Consider the following 20,661-nt stretch of genomic DNA (forward strand, 5'->3'; position numbering starts at 1 on the left):
ACCAAAACAGCGAAGAAAGACCATTTTAACTAGCTCAGCATGTTATAACTTTTTGTGCTACACAATTGAGTGGTCTACCCAATTCCTTGACCATGTTGTACTATTTAAACAAACAAAGGAATAAATTTGTACTAACCAGACTCAAAATTTTATATCATTTTGTAATACTCGAATGGACGAAGGAATAAATTTGTGCGGCCTATTTAGTTTTGTAGCAAGCAGAAAAAGGAAAGAACTAACATTTTGTACTAATCAAATTTTGGGTGGCTTAAGCAAAGGTCAATTTGTACCTTTTTGTGCTATTACAATAAACGATGGGTTAAATTTGAGTGACCTATTCAATTTTGTACCAAGTAGAAAAAATGAAGAATGAATAAATTTTGTTTGCAATTAAAAAAGCGGAGAGAAGGTCTATTTTATGTACATTTTATACTACTCAAATTCTACTTTCTGTACCAACCAGAGAAAAACAAAGAAAGACCATATTCTGCTACTCAAACAAACGAAGGAATAAGCTCAGAATTTCTATGCCTTTTTGTGCTATTCAAATAAACGAAGGAATAAACCTATTCACTTTTATACCACCTTTTAGTTTTGTACCAACCACAAAAAAGGGAAGAAGGCCCATTATAACAAGCTCAGTATTTTTATACCATTTTGTATTACTCTAATAAATCTGGGTGGTCTATTTCATTTTTGTAACAATCGGAAGAAAAGTGAAGATGATACATTTTATACCTTTGTGACGGATTAAGAAAAACGAGTGGTTCATTTAGTTGTGGTGCTACATTTGTATATTTTTGTGTCATCCAGATCAGTTTATTTATTTCTTTTAAAGAAAACAATACATTACTCTTATTGACAATTCAGTTGCCAGAAAGTCAGTATTTTAGCTCTAACTGTTATTTACATGTGTTAGTTTAATGTTTGTAATCTATTAAATTCTTAATATTACAATACTACAAATTGATCCAGTGAACAGTTCAATTCGCTGTAACCCTTTGTAATTTTAGCACTAACATATTCGTCTAATTCATACACAATCAAATGCATATGCTACAGTGTCTCAGTGTTCATTTACAGAATTAAATAATTGTTTATCTTTTTCTAAAAACATTTCTACTATTTCTTTGAAGTAATAATCACACTCTGTAATGTATTCATATACCAGATTAATTTTTTTCTCCAAAGTATAAGTGTTCTTAATATTACAACCTTTAAAATGCTTCTTTAAATAAAGTTTATAGATTATCTCTCATTTCACGTTTAATTAAGATCGTCCACACCTTTTGTAATAATTCGTAATCATACTGCAGCAAACAGTTGTGATCTTTTTCATTTTTATTATGTTCAGAACATGCTTCACATAATAATACTGAATTTGGTGTATACTCATTAAATAATTGTATAACGCATGTATCACTAATACTTTCACTAGTACACCCGCACTCATTAGCTTCCACTTCAAAACAGGTAATATTTGAAACACTGTCATAATCACTTTTCGGGAGTATTTCATCATTATATCTACTATAGCGTCTAAAATAATACACTTCTTCTATTTCCTGTGTTGGAAATATGATTCTCACTTTATCACGTAATTCATCTGGCAAATCGGGGTCAGACGGGTGACTTAACAGTATAGGTTTTTCGTTTTCACGCTGAATTTCTTTTTCTCTAGGTGAAACATAAAGAATTTCCATGCTAGTCATTTTTCAGCTCTTCCGCAGAAACAAATCAAATAAATAGTTTTTTCAAGTGTGATACATCTATTTATATACCTACAATAAAAGCATTCTATGCATTCTCCTTGTTTAATAATATGTTTCAAGGCAATACAAAATAATTCGTTAATATAACATCATGACATACGTTCTATTATTTTCCAAATATACTCCATAAACATATATTCCATTATAATAAAATACATAAATGCAAAAATATATATTGGTCTTTTTGGACTTACTAAGTATCATATAATTTACCTTAGACGAGGAAAGAAAGTTTAAAAATAATTCCATTAATCAAATATAATTGAATCGTTGAGCAATAGGCAGTGCCTTAGAACCCTCACTATACTAGCAATACAAATGTTAGGTAACGCATTCGTAACGTTGCTTAAATATCTGCAGCAACAGAATGAATAATTCAGCACTTTTTATAGATGGTGTGCAACATGGAACTTTGAAAACTTTTAATTGGTGAGCTGATTTTTACTTTCATATGATTCCTTCAGCTGTGATCAAAAATAGCTAATCATGCTGTCATGATTTGTCGTCCTTCATCGGTTTTCTTTAGAACGCTAATTGCTATGGATTAAGTTATAATTGAATTATGACGCAACTCTGGTTTGTTAAATCTCACGTTCAAATATTTAGTTAGTGACCGGGAAACTGGACTTTACCCTCGCCGTTAGTATTTTGTAATCCTAATTCGCTAAACACACATCAATACCCATATAGTGACGGGAGAGACAATTTAAATTGTTCTCTGGATGACACAAAAATATACAAATGTAGCACCACAACTAAATGAACCACTCGTTTTTTTTAATCCGTCACAAAGGTATAAAATGTATCATCTTCACTTTTCTTCCGATTGCTACAAAAATGAAATAGACCACCCAGATTTATTAGAGTAATACAAAATGGTATAAAAATACTGAGCTTGTTATAATGGGCCTTCTTCCCTTTTTTGTGGTTGGTACAAAACTAAAAGGTGGTATAAAAGTGAATAGGTTTATTCCTTCGTTTATTTGAATAGCACAAAAGGCATAGAAATTCTGAGCTTATTCCTTCGTTTGTTTGAGTAGCAGAATATGGTCTTTCTTTGTTTTTCTCTGGTTGGTACAGAAAGTAGAATTTGAGTAGTATAAAATGTACATAAAATAGACCTTCTCTCCGCTTTTTTAATTGCAAACAAAATTTATTCATTCTTCATTTTTTTCTACTTGGTACAAAATTGAATAGGTCACTCAAATTTAACCCGTCGTTTATTGTAATAGCACAAAAAGGTACAAATTGACCTTTGCTTAAGCCACCCAAAATTTGATTAGTACAAAATATTAGTTCTTTCCTTTTTCTGCTTGCTACAAAACTAAATAGGCCGCACAAATTTATTCCTTCGTCCATTCGAGTATTACAAAATGATATAAAATTTTGAGTCTGGTTAGTACAAATTTATTCCTTTGTTTGTTTAAATAGTACAACATGGTCAAGAAATTGGGTAGACCACTCAATTGTGTAGCACAAAAAGTTATAACATGCTGAGCTAGTTAAAATGGTCTTTCTTCGCTGTTTTGGTTAGCACAAAAATTATTATTTAGTTGAATGGTATTTCCGTGCTTTTTTCGGTTTGGTATAAAACGATTCTTCTCGGCTTTTCCGGTCAGTACAAATTTATACCTTTGTTTCCTTTTTCTGCTTGGTACAAAACTAAATAATCCATCCAAATTTGCGTATTATGAAATGGTATAAAATTCTGAGTCCATGTTCGCTTTCTCAAATTTAGTCCTTCGTTTGTTTAAATGGTAAAACATAGCCTGGAAATGAGATTTCTCCTTGGTACAAAATTCAATAAGCCACTCAAATGGTATATCAGGCTGAGCTCCGCTTTTTGTGGTTATTAAAAATTTATTCCTATGTTTATTTGTGTAGCTTTTTTCTGTGTGGTACAAATATTACAAAAAAGGGCATAAAAATCTAAGCCTGATATAAATGGTTAGGACACCCATATTTATTTATTCCTTCCCTTACAGCCATGGCAACATTAGGTATGAAATGGTTCTTCTTTGCTTTTCTTCGAATGAGTACAAAAACTTAGACTACTCAAGTTATCCTCAGTTTTTTAATGGTACAAAAAAGTATAAAATTGCCCTTCCCTGATTTTCTTCTGATTGGTACAAAAATAAAATTTGGGGTGGTACAAAATTGTACAGAAATATTGAACTAGTTAAAATGGGTCTCCTTCGGTTTTTTCTGTGGTTTCTACAAAATTTAATAGCTCACTTATATTTATGCCTTCGTTTATTAGACTAGTTTAAAATGATATAAAATTCGCCGCTAGTTAAAATGGTCCTTTGTTTGTTGAAATAATACAAAATGGTATAAAATACTCAGCTAGTTAAGATGATCCTGCTTCGGTGTTTCAAATTAAATAGCTCACTCAAATGCATTACTTCGCTTAATTGATTTTGAGTTGACACAAATTATAAGTCCTTTGTTTATTTGAAACTCCAAAATTGTGCAATTGCTTTGTTTTTCTCGGTGGTACAAAACTAAATAGATCACTCAAATTCTGAGATGGTTAAAATGGCATTTCTCAATAGTACAAAATTGAATAGGTCACTCAAATTTATCCCTTCGTTTGTTTAAATAGTACAAGATGATATAAAATATTCAGCTAGTTCAAAAGTTACAATAATTCTGAGCTAGTTAAAATGGTCAATTTTCGTTTGTTTAAACAGTACATAATGATATAAAATTCTAAGCTAGTTAAAGTAGCTCGTGTTTTCTTTTCCAGTTGGTACAAAAGAAAATAATCCACCTAAATTTTATTCATTCTTCACTTCTTTTTTTCTAGTTGGTACAAAACTAAATATTCTATTTCTTCGTTTATTTGAGTAGTACAAAATGATATAAAATTCTGAGCTGGATAAAATGGCATTTCTCGTTGGTACAAAATTGAATAGGTCATACAAATTTATCCTTTCGTCTGTTGAAATAGTACAAGATAAGTTAAAACATACCTTAGCACAAAAAGGCACATAAATTCTGAGGTGGTTGAAATGGCATTTCTCGTTGATAGAAAATTGAGTAGGTTCCCTTTGTTTCTTTAAATTCTCAGCTAGCTAAAATGGCATATCTTTGCTTTCTTTTTCGTTAGTCCATCCAAATTATTTTTTTCGTTTATTTTGAATAACCCATAATGTACAGAAATTCTGAGCTAGTTACAAATGAGATTTCTCGTTAGTACAATAGCAAATAAGTCACTAAAATTTATTCATTCTTCACTTTTTCTGCTTGGAACAAAAAATGAATAGGTCACAGAAATCTCTTGCTGGCTACGTTTACGAGTTATTAAGGCTCTAATATTTGACCTTTGACCTCGAAAGTCAGTACGTTTTTAACATGTACTATTTGATGACCTATTACTAGATTTGGAAACCGCACCTCAATGTGTGAATCCATTTTCGAGTCATTAGGTTTTAAGTATGTTGACCTTTGACCTCGATGGTCATTATTTTGGAACTTGTAGTACCTGATGACCGATTACTAGATTTGGAGACACCATCTCAATATGTGGGTCCGTTTACGAGTTATTAGGTTTTAAGTGTGTTGACCTTTGACCTCGATGGTCATTATTTTGGAACATGTAGTAGCTGATGACCAATTACTAGATTTGGAAACACCATCTCAATATGTGGAACGTTTTCGAGTTATTAGGTTTAAAGTGTGTTGACCTTTGACCTCAATGGCCATTATTTTGGAACTTGTAGAACCTGATGACCGATTACTAGATTTGGAAACACCATCTCAATATGTGGGTACGTTTACGAGTTTTTAGGTTTTAAGCATGTTGACCTTTGACCTCGATGGCCATTATTTTGGAACATGTAGTACCTGATGACCAACTACTAAATGCGGAAACAACATCTCAATATGTGGATCCGTTTTCGAGTTATTAGGTTTTAAGTATGTTGACCTTTGACCTCGATGGTCATTATTTTGGAACTTGTAGTACCTGGTGACCAAGTACCAGATTTGGAAACACCATCTCAATATGTGGATCCGTTTTCGAGTTATTAGGTTTTAAGTATGTTGACCATTGACCTCGATGGTCATTATTTTGGAACTTGTAGTAGTTGATGACCAATTACTAAATGTGGAAACACGACCTCAATATGTTGCTTCGTTTACGAGTTATTAGGTTTTAAGTGTCATACAAACGACGTATCCCACATAAACTATAAGACCCAGGTAAAAGTAAGTGTGGTATTGGTAATCAGCATGGTCGGAAACCCCCATATGCCGAGTTTCATCCAATTCGGAAATGTAAATGTTTTGCGCATGCGTGTTATTTCTACTAAATTGGATTTGGCATACGCAACCAAGCATGGGTGTATACTACGTTATTTAGGGAATGAATAATAGGTCATAGTCTTTTACGGCCTACTTGTTGCACGTAGTCTGCTCCGGGGGATTCGGAACATGAATCGGAACTGTTTGCGTAATCGGCTCTTGAACCGGAACTGGCACTGCAACTGGAACAGTTTGTTATGTGACTGTAATTTTTCTGCGCATGCGTGGAATGTGTAATTAATTGGAAATTTAATTTTACTGCGAATAAGCAATCAAGTGTGTGTGTGTTATTATTTTTTTATTCTCTGCTTTATTATGTTGCTATAAAGTGCTCGTAAAAGAGAACGAGGGTGTTATGTCTTATTTTATGTTTCTGCGCATAGCCGTAATCTGCTCCTAAACTGGAACAGTCTGCGGTCTGCTGTGTGTGTGTGTGTGTTTGTGTGTGTGTGTGTGTATGTGAGTTGTTATTTTGTTAATCTCTGCTCTATTATGTTGCCATGCGGAATCGGAACAGTTTTGCGCATATGCGAAGTAGGTCAAAAATTGGTCTCAAAATGGAGGGCGAATACACCCCCATTATTCTCTGCTATGTTTAAAAAGAGTGCTCATAAAAGGGAACGAGTGCACCCCTGCTATGTTATATAGTCTTATGTTATAGGTGCTATGTTAAATAGGCGGTTGGAGAATGTGTTAACGATCTGCTATGTTAAAAGTGCTCATAAGAGGGAACGAATACACCCCTGCTATGCTATATGTGCTATGTTAAATAGATGGATGGAGAATGTGTTATCGATCTGCTATGTGTTCGTAGTCTCCATGATCTTTCTTTAGCTCTGCTGTGTTATCGCTCTGCTATGTGTACGTAGAGTGCTCATAAAAGGGAACGAATCTTATGTATTATTTGCTATGGTATGTGCCATGTACGCGGGGTCCTGCGCCAGCCAATCAGCGCGGCACTCCTAAAAGACCGTGCGCGTGTCCCGCCAATCAGCGTCAAGAGGGGCGGTGTCCGGTGCCAGCCAATCGGCGTCAAGGGGGCGTGGCAGGGGCGTGGCCGGTGCCAGCCAATCAGCGTCAAGGGGGCGTGGCCGACGCCAGCCAATCAGCGTCAAGGGGCGTGGCCCGAACCGGACAATCAGCGTGAAGGGGCGTGGCCGGGGGCGTGGCCATCCAATCAGCGTCAAGGGGCGTGGCCAAGGGGGCGGGGTCACGTGACCTGCGCCAGCCAATCAGCGTCAAGGGTTTGCGCATGCGCAGTAGGAAAAAAACTGCCCCAAGTGACAACACCCTACTCATATCTTCCTGCAACTGCAACAACAGAGCGAGAGGTGCTGCCACCTTCTGACATATCATCGATGTTTTCCTGTTTTTCTACAAGGCACTCGTGCACTTACAGAAAATTCCGCTTTGAATTGGATAAGGAAGGATGTCTTATATATGTGTCCTCATATGAGGCCAGTATGCATGAGAGGCTTAGTCCCATCCTTTCGAGAATAGCTGGCATGCCATTACTCATTTTTATACATAGTCTTTTTGTACCGAAATATAAGAATCCTATATGCGTTCAGAAACAGCTTTAACACTTACATTGGTTCTAGGTCAAAACCGCGCAAACAATAACAGCGATGAGCAAAAACAGTGTATGCAAATACAGCGTGGACAAAAACATCACATGAACAAAAACGCGCATGCACAAAAACAGTGCACGCAAATACAGCGTGGTCAAAAACAGCGTATCAACAAAAAACGCATAGACAAAAATTGCCCGTGCAAATACAGCTTGGACAAAACACGCACAGACATAAACAGTGCATGCATGCACATCCTTTCCCAAAGCAAACATTAAGGCTACAGTTGTGAGACTAATCTAGTAAAGTACACTAGCTCTTGCGGTGAACCCGAGCCTTTTCTGTATCGCGCTGACTTCCAGTATTTCAAACTTTACTATAGACCTCATCTTACTACTGATTCCTACCAGTGAGGACTAAACTAATTCACGTGTTATGCAAAACGGGACAAATAGAGCACCCAAGATGTCAATGCGAAGAAATAGGCACACTTGATCATCACGTATTATAGAGTCCATTACTGGAAGAACAGCTAGAGAAAAGAGATCAAATAAAAAGTAAAGAAATAAACGAAATTATAGCTAATGAGGTGGGATATAGGATATTAAGCAAAATAACAAGGGACTAATCAGAATTAAGAAGAGAACAATATACTGGAACAAATGATTAAAATTGTAAAGAAAACGAAGAAACACCGAAATAGGAATAAAGTTTATAATTGTGTAGCTGAATGAATGGAAGAGTATCTGTGAATCATTCTGGACCGGAGGACTCCTACAGGAACGTCGGCAATATGCGTGTTCCAGAAAGGAACTGTATGTATGGACTCAATATATGCCCGGGTAAAACTGGATACGAGTCCAGATATATCAGGAGTGTCTGTGGTTAATTGTTTTTTTCTTTTGTGTGTGTCGGGAAGTGTGTTTTGTGTAAATAGTAAATATATAAATACAGTCTCGGAACGGAAGCACAATCCAGTACCCGGATTGTCGTATTAAAATGACATGCGGATCTCACAAGGAACGGAGATGTACGTGTCATCCGGACATTCGAATCAAATCGAGTCCATTCGATAAACATATCAAATATATCTTCATGCACAAAATATTAGGTGCCATGGACGATGGAGTACGTCCCTGGAGCTTATTAACGCTGTTAATATTTAAAAAAAAAGTTGTAGACTTGCAATGAAAAACCTATTGCATCAAAACTGTTCATTGGAAAGTCATGGTTTATAGTTCATTCTCTTCAGCATGAAACAAGCTTTCCAGAAACTCTCTGTATTGACACCCATAACGTATTTACACACGAAAAATTGGAATATTGTCGGATAAAGTTCCCTCGAAAAATTCTTCCCATCAACTTTGGCGCCCTCTCGATTAGTCCTGAGTAAAACCACACAATCCAAATGTATTTCGCAAAATACTATAGGATTGAGAAATGAGTGTACAAACTTTCGTTCTGATAGACGGAATAGACATGAAGGGAAAGGTTGTATACCAACACGCACTGTACATACAAAACCGAACCTATAAAGATAATATAAAAAATATGAACTCAATACTATTTATCCTGATATCAAGAATTATGCCACATTCTCTGTAGAATGAAGCGAGCGTTTCAATACTTATCACACAAATTGTTCCGTGATATGTGGAGAGGAAAATTGGAAATACGTCGCAAAAACGCCTTCCAAAATAGCTCTATTGTAAAGTTGAGTGTCCTCTAAAGCGGCACTGAAGCCGGTAGGAGCCAGTGTGAGAATTAAAGGACATTTTACAGGGGTGATGAACTACACATCCGAGAAATTTAAGATGGTGAAATTCAAAACTTATGGGAGACATCAAATTCTTCGGAGGAAGTTTCCTCCTCATCCCCCTCATCCTCCCTCATCGTAAGTCGCACAGTGAGTAATGTACCTTGAAAAATAGTTGGTAGTATATGAACAGGAGGTATATTCTTAAAACAAGGGAGAAGATATAGTATGATACCGTAATAACGGAATAGAGAACAAAAGGGCAACGATGGGGATGTAGGTGGATAACGGGGTTTATAACAATAGAACTGTAGTACAGCTGCTGTTTAAAACGCTTTTTACAGAGAAAACGTACAAAGCTTGATATCAGGATAAATAGTACTGCATTTATACTTTTTATATTATGTTTTCTTTATAGGTCAGATCGTTAAGTTCGGTTTCGTATAGGCATCCTTTCCCCTCATACCTATTCTGAGCGTATTGTTATACAACCTTTCTCCTCATGTCTATTCCATCTATGAACAAGAAACTTAGCACAACCAGTTCCTAACCTCTATAGATAGTATCTTTCGAGATACATTTGGAATATCTGCTTTATCCTGGACAAATCCAGCGTTAGAAGTTTTCTTTTCGATGCATGATTTCACTATCAATTGAGGACAACCAATTTTCAGTGCTTCAAAATGTCAACACAAATTGTTGGTGTGTAGTCACAACGTTGTCTCGGAAATTACGCCAGTGCAAAAATAAATAAATAAATAAAAAATACAGAAAAGAAAGGAAAAGAATAAATGATAAAAAGAGGAAAATCTATTTTTACAACAGGGTAATTAAGGTCAAATTATCTACAGCATACTATATTTCTACATAACAGTTAATATTCAACATAATTCTGACTTCATACATTATCAAGAATTCAGAAATTTAATAGAAGTTAATACTGTACCCCCTATTCCTATTGTTTTACGTAGAATGAAGAAAGTGGGAGGAAACGGGAAAACCCCGAGGAAACCCACGCACACGGTGTTTGTCCACCACAAAGTTCCCTTGGCGGGGGCTGGAATCGAATCCGGGGCCCCAAGCACCAGAGGTGAACGCTCTACCACTGAGCCACCGCGGCCCCGAAGTTAATACTGTAATATGTGCCAAATGTTGGTGTTAATACACACTTTGAACGTTCCTTTAGTGTAATAATTTCAGGTAAACCTGCAAATACTTAAATGTAGGTAGCTCCTTACAGATTTTCTCTGTATTTATATGGTTAATTCTCTAATACACATATATACCAAATCTAGTTAGTTATATATCAAATTCGTACCTTGAAAATTTCTGTAGTATACCCAATTTCTTTTGGAGACCCATCTGTACTCAATGTCATTAGAGTCACTATAGACAGAAGATGTTATATTAAGCGCTTTTGATTTCTCCAGATCTGTGTAAATCCCACCAGGCACTGTTGCTTCGATGTCCAGACCTGCAAAAAAGAGATAAACATTAATCAGTGTTCACAATAGAAAAAAACTATTTGTATGGTACATTAGCAAGGTAATGTATTTCTGGATGGTAGTCGATTAAGCGAAAGAAATAGTGTAATCATCTATATTATTACACAAATGGAAAGTTATAAAATTTCCATTTTTGAAAAGGAGTTTAGTTCACTGTAAAGCCTTTATTCATTTACCTTGTTTGTCCATGTGTGTCCGTCCATTCAGAAAATGACACTCTTAAGAATTAGGTGGTTTGAGTCCTTGGTTCGATCCCAGCTCACGCCAAGTGAACTTTGTGGTGGACAAACACCGTGTGTGTGGGTTTTCTCCGAGTTCTCTCGTTTCCTTCCACTTTCTTCATTCCGCCATAGAGGGCCAAAAGAGGATATAGAGGGCCAAAAGTTAAGAATTACTTGATTGATCAATATTAATTTTGGCTAGGATATAGAGGGCCAAAAGTTAAGAATTACTTGATGGATCAATATTAATTTTGGCTAGGATATAGAGGGCCAAAAGTTAAGAATTACTTGATGGATCAATATTAATTTTGGCTAGGATATAGAGGGCCAAAAGTTAAGAATTACTTAATGGACCAATATCGATTTTTGCTAGGATATAGAGGGCCAAAAGTTAAGAATTACTTGATGGATCAATATCAATTCTAGCTAGGATATAGAGGGCCAAAAGTTAAGAATTACTTGATTGATCAATATCAATTCTAGCTAGGATATAGAGGGCCAAAAGTTAAGAATTACTTGATGGATCAATATCAATTCTAGCTAGGATATAGATTGCCAAAAGTTAGAAATGGATTTCGTTAATAGAAGTGATTGATCCACCGTAAGTGGTAGGAATCAATAATTTTAACGTTGATTACTATAAAGCAAAACCGGTCATAGATAGAAGCAGCAGATTCAAGTAATCAATAAAAATTTCCAAGAATACATTTTATCTTCATATTTAACTATCTATTATAACCGTAAATAAAACAAGCACACTTTCAATTTCCGCTTTTAATATTGATCTCTCCAGAGCAACAACATGAAAAAGTAAGAGATTCTGATCTCAATATATTGATCTTAATAGAGTAAGAGATAGTGAGAAATGATTTTTTTATATATATATCTCATTGTCCCAAGAAAGAATGAGTTTCTTCTCGACTTATATCCATATATTCCAATCGGAAGTAAACATCGTGAGTCCGTGTCTGGGTTGTTGGACTTCTCTCGTATCCTATTACTTATTTTTTTTTCTCATTTGCATTCATTATTATCATCACAATCTTCCTTAGTAGCTGAGTATAAACGTGAGCCGTTAACTCGTTTGGTGCCACTTGACGCCATATGGCGTCATTCATACTTATTGCTGTGTGCCATTGACACCATTGGGCGTCAAAAGGTAGTTCTCATTCTAGACATTCTCTTTAAAATGCCACGCAGGTATTTGAGGTTTGCACGGACTGGGTACGAGTCCTCGGGACGAATTCGGGCCTGCAAAGCATATATCATTTCTAGCCTGGGCGTACTCGGGCAGTAAATTTTTAAATATACAATATTTCTCGGGCCTAACTTTGTAAATACACTGTATAAGGATATTTATTGGACCATTCTGTCTGGAGAACTTTCGTTCTTTCCGGAGCACAACTGCAAAATTAAACTTTGTAACTGCTGTAAGTCAAAATACAATTTTCCGTTAATGATTACGTTTCTGTAATTCGGGCTTATTTCGTGCTCATTTGATTATCACACGAGCTCAGGTCGGGATCGGACCTAAATGCTAAAACTTATGTCGGACTCGGGTCGGGCCTCACATTATAAATTCATGAGCCGGGCCGGGGCCGGGTTAAAAATTCCGGAATATGCAGATGTCTAGCAGGTATACAGCTTTTATACTCTAGTGGCACACAATGTTGACCTGGTTATTTTCTGTAGTGTACTTGGTTTTTGGCTTGATGTGACTAGTTTGTTGCAAAACGCTAAATGTTGCAAAAGTGTAGATAGCACATTGGGTTGGAATACTGAAATCAAGCTGGCAGCAAAAGAGTTATATATAAACTGGAGGCTGAGGAAATCTGCTATTTTCGGTCTCAACACTGATCGCAATACTGAAACTTCTGTAATTGATATTTAGATGCACTTTCTTATATGGACTAAGTACCACATGGATAGGTAAATGAAAATGTTGCAGATTGTTCCTTTCAATTCGTTCAGTATTAACTGTATCTAGTGATAATACTCTGTACCCACTTTTCATCCAGTGTCGCATGGTCATTACGTTTAGTATTCCCTTACGTTTTAAGTCGTTTCCTTAAACTTCACAACTGACTGCTATCTTGACCTTCATTACTAAAACCAATACAAGTATCACATTCCGATTACAACAAAAGTAACCAACTACTTTACTAATTAATTAATTAAACTTCGTTTAAGCCTCAAGAAATGATGGCTAAAATGGAACAAGTTTTAAGAAGACGGGTTCATTAAAAAACAAAAATCAAATTATATTAAACCTTTATGTACGCTGTATTTATATAGACTGAATTTCATGGATCTATTCAATCTCCTACATACAAAACCTACTTGATGCTACCATAAATCTGAAGTAAAAGAAGATATGCATACCTTCAATAGACCATGCTCCATTTAAGCTGTATGTTACAACTTCACCTTTAACAACAGTAGCTACATATAATATAGTCATAAGAACCCAAGCAGTCTTTGTCACGCCAAACATCATTCTTTGAAAAGTGTCAAGTCTCTCTATCACTTTACTGAAACAAGAATTTAAAATTAATTCAGAAAAAAATAACATATAAACACTCATATTTATCACATTCGTATTGTAAAAAAAAAAAGTCACAAAGAATACAATCAGGTTCTGTTATGGAAGATGGATACAGAGAAGAATATAATAGCATCAGGGCCAGATCTAAAGGAAGTGCACCGGTGCACGTGCACCCTCCCTACCATGTAAATACGAGGCTGTCTGAAATGAGAAGGTAGTAGTGAAAATAGCAATACTTTTATAAGGCTTCTTAACGATACAAGCATCTATCATATTCTAAATGTCCATGATTAGGAAATTCCTAATCTGAAGCAGCAAGTTAATCATATACTGATAATTATACCGATACGAAGCAGCCGAGGCTCAATTGGTAAAGCATTGGTTTTGCATTCGGATAGCTGTTGGTTCGATTCCTGACACAGAAGGGTCTAACAAGTTGTCGCTAAAATCTGATTGCCACATAGCACATCTGATAAAGCATCATATGAAATGAAAATGGTCAAAATTTAAGGTGCTATGGACCAGAAGGATAGGAGTTACGGGGCTTCAAAATGTGAATATCCAAAAATTTATACCATGGAATTATGTACTTTAAAGTAAATATCTTCAAAACAGTTAAAGCAATCAAAACAAAAGTTGCACAATATAATGAGAATAAAATGCCCTATCGAAAACCATAAACAGTGTTGCCATAGTTGAAGCAACGTTGTCAACTCAGCATAAAAATATTTTGTTTGAAATACCAGCATATACAAGTGTGCACAGATTTAAAATGCACTATTATCACTAAACATAACAGTGAAGTGTAGTGGTACAGTGTTGCACACAATTGGAGCTGAGAGTGCTGAAGATGTACAATGGAGAAGTCTGATATGTGGGAACAGATGGTAATAAAGGAATCTGGTTCTCATACCATGAATTTAGTTAAAATGCGTAACACAGATAGTATAACATAATAAAATGTCAACTGTGCCACAAAAAATTGATGAATTTGAAAAACGAAATTGAATGATGCCATTTTTACGTCCTGTGTCAGCTTCGAATCTATATAGGAGTGTAAAGTGGGATCCGAATCACTATGAAAGAGAAAGATTACAATGAAATGTAATGTGAAAAGTACAACAAAAACATGTAGGAGGCGGGATTGGAACCCGCGATGTCTAGTATGTCGCTTGTCTAGCCTTCTAGACTACACGGCTATCCGGGCCGATTAGAAACGAAATGAGGTAGTAATAAAATAATTATATTTCCAATGTGAATATGGTAATATTACAGTGTACAAACATAATCATATGATATGTAGGAGAGGAAGTAAAAGAATATGTCATTTAACACGAAAGACAGAAACCTAGAAAGTACTCTTCCAAATATTCATAAGATAATCGAGAACCAATTTACAGAATTAGAAAACACGTGTTTCTTTCCTCGCGTGTATCATTTTTTTTTAGCGAGTTATCTGCTTATTCATCGGGGCTACAGAAGTATAATGCAAAATCCTCACTTGTTTCTACTGCATTCCTTATTACTCTTTGTTGCCACATATCAGACATCTCTTTTGTACATTTTCAGCACATGTAGCTCCAATAGTGGGCAACACTTACCACTACACTTCACTGTTATGTTTAGTGATAATAGTGCATTTTAAATCTGTGCACACTTGTATATGGTGCTATTTCAAATAATATATTTTTATGCTGGGTTGGCAAGACTGCTTCACCTATGGCAACACTGTTTATGGTTTTCGATAGGGCATTTTGTTCTCATTATATAGTGCAACTTTTCTTTTGATTGCTTTAACGGGTTTGAGGATATATACTTTAAACGTACATAATTCTATGGTATAATTTTTGGATATTCAAATTTTGAAGCCCCCTAGCTCCTATCCTTCTGGTCCATAGCACGTTAAATTTTGCTCATTTTCATTTCATATGATGCTCTGTCAGATGTGCTATGTGGCAATCAGATTTTAGCGACAACTTGTGGGACCCTCCCGTGTGAGACTAGACACTGAACATTTCGAGGGCAGTTCTTCATTTACACCACAGATACTTAAAGGCATTTTAAAAATTCATGTTTAACTCAAATGTATTGGTAGTTATTGTTGCACCCCCGGTCAGAAAATTCTGGATCCAGCCCTGAATAGCACAAGAAATAAAGATAGGAAAGGAAATTGTCGAGGAATTCGAAGCTTAAAATATATAACACGATAATTATGCCTGTTGTTCTGTATGGTTGCGAAACATGGTCGCTTACTCTGAGGGAAGAAGTAGTTGAGACTGATAATGTTTGAGAACAAACTTCTGAGACGAATATTCGGACCCAAGAGAAATAGGAATGGAGAATTGCTGAAACTTCATAACAAGGAACTACATAATTTATACGGTTTACCAAACATTGTTAGGGTCACCAAGCCTATTAGGCTCAAGTGGGCAGATCATGTAGCAAAGACAGAAAGTAGAAACGCTTTTAAAGTCTTGACTGGAAGGCCAATCGAAAAACGATCATTAGGAAGACCTGGGCACAGATGGGAGGACAATATTAAGATGGATCTCCCAGAAATAGGAGTACAAAGTAGGAACTGGACTCAGTTGGCTAAGGACATAAGCCAATAGAGAGCTTTTGTGTACGCGGCATTGAATCTCCGGGTCCCATAGGCCATAGAGTGTTAGGAAAATAAATTGGTTAGAACCCTACTAGGGAAAAACTTACATTCTGAGAGACATGATAGAAGTTATGATGGAAGAATAACAAGGGAGATAGTAATAATAAGAAAAAGATTTTTTTCTATTATGAAATTAGAAGAAAATCGCCTGAGTCTTTTGAGAAAATTGTCCGAAAACAACTCACATCCAAGAATAATCTACTACTTATACATTTATTAAAGACAAATGAGTTATTAATTAAATATTCAGTTATGAAATGTGAACAAACTCGCATGAGGCGTTTTTGATAAAATCGTCCCAAAAAACACCCCAGGAATAAATTATCTCTCGTTCATTTTTTCAGAATACGTCAAATTGGCTTTAACTCTGCAATTAAGCGTTCTGGACCAAAGTCCCAGATCAAGCTTCTCTTGAATTGAGGTCTTGAACACATATGTGAAGTTTGTCGGTTGATTCAGGGAACACTCTGTATATACACAGAGATAGGAAGATAGGTGGTATATAGATGAAATTCCTCCTTCTGGAAGTGTTCAATTCATACACTAGTTAGGGTTGATTTTCTGTATGATTGGTGCTCCCACCAACAGCACCGGATTCAACCCCAGTTGGGGTTTGAAGACCACGATAATACTAAGCCCCGTCCTTCGTAACTTAGGTATTACGTAAAGACACAAAAACACTCAAACTTTACCGAAAAAAATAGAAAGAACTTCTTTAGATATTGTTTTACATATTCTGGTATTAAACTAGTACAGTAAAGGAATCAAATGGTCAGATCTGTTCTGCATGGTACAGTACTTTATTAAATTTAAAATGAATATTTGTTCTCTAGATAATAATTAACGGAAAATTAAGTGCTTCCCTTTCCGTTAAATTAATCTGATTAATTTAAAATGTCAAACTACAACAGGAAAAAAATAACGAGCTTTCGTAAAACCGTTAAAATAAATTCTGAAATATAATCTAAAGAATGTGAGCAAAAAGTTCAAAAGCAGATTATAGTAAACATGATTCTCTCCCATCATTACAAACGTAACAGATAGTAGCAGTCATATAATAGGTAATTAGAATTGTTTCAAGTTGTGGAAAGGAGGGCACGTATTTACAATTTACTTGTATTATATGTTAATTTACAATCGAAGCGTAATGTTTAGAGAAGTTATTTATGTAGGGGGGGCAGGGGCGGATCCAGAACCGACTTTTGGGGGGCGGTGGGTTGTCATACTGCTACTTAGAACTACTTTTAACAGTTTCAAACTCTGGGAGGGTTTTATATATATATATATATATATATATATATATATATATATATATATATATATATATAATAAAAGTTTCCTCTTCTGGTGGGTGATCACCCCTACCGCCCCCCCCTGGATCCGCCACTGAGGCGGAGAAGGAAATCCTCCGCGACCATAGAAATTGTGACAGAAAGTGTGGTTCATTACTACGCTATTGCAGTACAAAAATAGCTTGTTATTACTTAGGTTGGTGCATATTTTTCACGGTTGTGTTCTTTTATGCGCATACCGGTACCTACCGATGCTGGCACTCCTGTTCCTATTGCATCTTTTGTGTTGCGTTAGTATGTACTCACGCGCGGGTTCTCCAGCTTCACCCTGCTTTGAACCAGAAAAGATGCAATACTAACTCTTAGTGACCAGATAGAGTAAGTTGGTGTGTTTTCCTCTGGAGCAACCGTTTTAATAGCGTATAAGTTTGCAGGATTATTTTAAACTTATACACAACTGGTGACAATACGCCAAGAAATTAAGAGTATAGAAGGCAATAAGATATACAATAGTTAGTTTTTAAAAAATGTAATTTTTAATTAATTATTTCTAATGGTGCCCCGAAACTTTACCTATTCTAAGTGGGATATCGACATGCACCAATAAAGAAGAATGAGAATACTGTTTTCTCGAATAAATTTGTGTTTCGCTCTTACATATGTTTGTCCCCTTATTCTTGATCTTTTCGCAGTGAAAACTTTGAAAGGGCATGACAGTTATATATTATGCCACACATGCTCTCCTTCCATTATTACATACGAACAAAGCCTATCTAATATTTTAATCACACAATAAGTAATTGGTTAATGTTTAGCAGAAGGGATCCAGAAGTAAGTAAAAAATAAAAAAATTGCAGGAGAAATGGAAGACGCAGGTACTTAGACCTAACCTAACAAACGAAGCAAACCAAACATAACCTAAACTAACCTACTATTAATAAAAATAAGCGGAATTCTATATTTTTTCGAAAATTATTCTGGAGTCCTACACTAACATAATCTAATATAATCTAACCTAACCTAACATAAACTAACCTAACTTAATGTGAACAGCAACTATTGAAATTGACATTAAAAAAAAAAGGAACTGGTTCCTTCTGCTAAACATTGTCCAAGTAATTAAAATTAGTGTTATTACCATTATAAACGAACTAAACTAGAAGCAGTACTTTCCAACCCATTATTAAGTGCAAACTAAAAGTTAACCTGGGTAATAGTATACATGAGAACCCCCTGATCTGCGTTTCTTCTGTGTTCTATTACCACTTCTACATGAAATACCATACATTTTCTACGTAGTGCAATAGTAATAAGTATACATGTGCATAAGACATGCGATATGCGTTAAATTGCCCCCTCCCCCGCCAAACACACACACATAGTCATAGATAAAGTACAAGGGCACTACACATGCAGATATAAAGTACAGGTACGTTCTTTTTTATTTTCGTATCAGTCGATAAGTAAATAAAAGTCGCTTCTTTACCCCCTTTACCCCCTTCGTACATACTCAATGAATAATCCCTAAAAGTATGAGCGTCCTGCTCCTTTGGGAACTGATGCAGCTTCATGTATACTATATCCTTAACGTGTTTGATATAAACTATATTAGGAGCATGTATTACGATCTTGTTATATGATAACAAAAGACATTTTGAATAAAATGATTTCTATGAGAATAAATAAGACATTACAAAAATGAGTTCTAAACTTATTTAGTAGTTTCAGCAAATTCAGCAAACTTTCGTTAAAAAATACCAATAGACTTATTTCTTCGCAAACATGGTTTACAAAACATTCATAACTAATAAAGTAATTTACTCTATAAACGAGCACTATAAATGTTAATCAAAATTGATAAAAACGATTCTCTTTTTATGCCTTTTTCTTCTTTCTCTGCATGTATTCGCATTCCTTGGCACATTTTTTTTATCATTATTCGCTTATGATCTCAATTCAAACAAGAGGCACAGAGTGAAAAGTTATATTACAGATTCACTTTAGGCTAGACTAATCTACAGAACTAGTCTGTAGACTAGTACCATGAAAAGGGCGGTGGTAGAGATATTAGAGAACGCTATTAAAAAGGGGGCGATGGTATTGACATTGGGATGGCATACTAATTGATCGGAAAAGTAAGTCATTTATGGATATCCGCATATATATATATATATATATATATATATATATATATATATATATATATATATATATATATATATATATATATATATATATGTGTGTGTGTGTGTGTGTGTGTGTGTGTGTGTGTGTGTGTGTGTGTGTGTGTGTGTTTCATATTAGTCCATGCCTATAACTTCATATTTTGTGCAGATATAGAGTCTGAGACCTACATGAATTAATGATACATTTACTTCTTTCTTCAGAAAATGTACTCTTAGGCCCCTTTTCACAATCTTTGCTTAAATAAGTAAGAAACAGAGTGAATCATGCTGTACATAAATATGTAGAATACTAGCAATTTCCCTTTTTCTTTATTAGCTTTTTCAAACTATATTAGGCATAAGTGTCGCCAGTCCTATAGAACGGCTTTATACGTCCGTCCGTCCATCGATAGGAATCACAGCTAAACAGTAGGAGATATCTGAATGCAGTTTTTGGTAATCTATACAGCGTCCCAGGTTCCATCTCCTCCGTTAACTCCCTATTCCAACCAGAAGTGGTTCAAATTAGTAATTTCCGGTTTCAACGTTTATCACCGTAAAATGAAAACGGTGATAGAAACGAGAAGCTATTTTTGTAAACGATTCAACATCTCAAAATAACATACCATGACTATCCACAACACTCGATACTGATAGTGTTCAAATGTACTACTACTTCCGGTTTCAATACTGATTTCCGTAGAGCAAACCTGTAAAAGTTATCAAGATGCGGATAACTGCAATCAATTCAGCGTTCCAAGAAAAGGTTCCGTCTTCTCGATTGACTCTCTATTCAAACCGGAAGTAGTTCAAATTATCTATTTGAGGTTTCCCGCTTTCTCGTCATAGAACGAAAACAGTAAA

General features: G+C 35.4%; 1 protein-coding gene across 1 annotated transcript in view; it reads right to left on the bottom strand.

Moving 5' to 3' along the window:
• LOC145669676 (beta-mannosidase-like) overlaps positions 1-19,511 on the bottom strand; it is a 186,983-nt gene extending 167,472 nt beyond the window's left edge. Inside the window, exons 1-3 of the mRNA XM_081737932.1 lie at positions 19,391-19,511; positions 13,516-13,664; positions 10,726-10,881 (exon numbers count right to left, since the gene is read on the bottom strand). Coding sequence (XP_081594058.1) covers positions 10,726-10,881; positions 13,516-13,630 — 271 coding nt within the window. The 5' untranslated portion in view covers positions 13,631-13,664; positions 19,391-19,511. The remainder of the gene's footprint in view (positions 1-10,725; positions 10,882-13,515; positions 13,665-19,390) is intronic.
• Between the last annotated feature and the right edge of the window lie 1,150 nt (positions 19,512-20,661).

Source organism: Thermobia domestica, chromosome 14 (assembly GCF_964235325.1).
Source record: "Thermobia domestica chromosome 14, izTheDome1.hap1.1, whole genome shotgun sequence".
Taxonomy (NCBI): Eukaryota; Metazoa; Arthropoda; class Insecta; order Zygentoma; family Lepismatidae; genus Thermobia; species Thermobia domestica.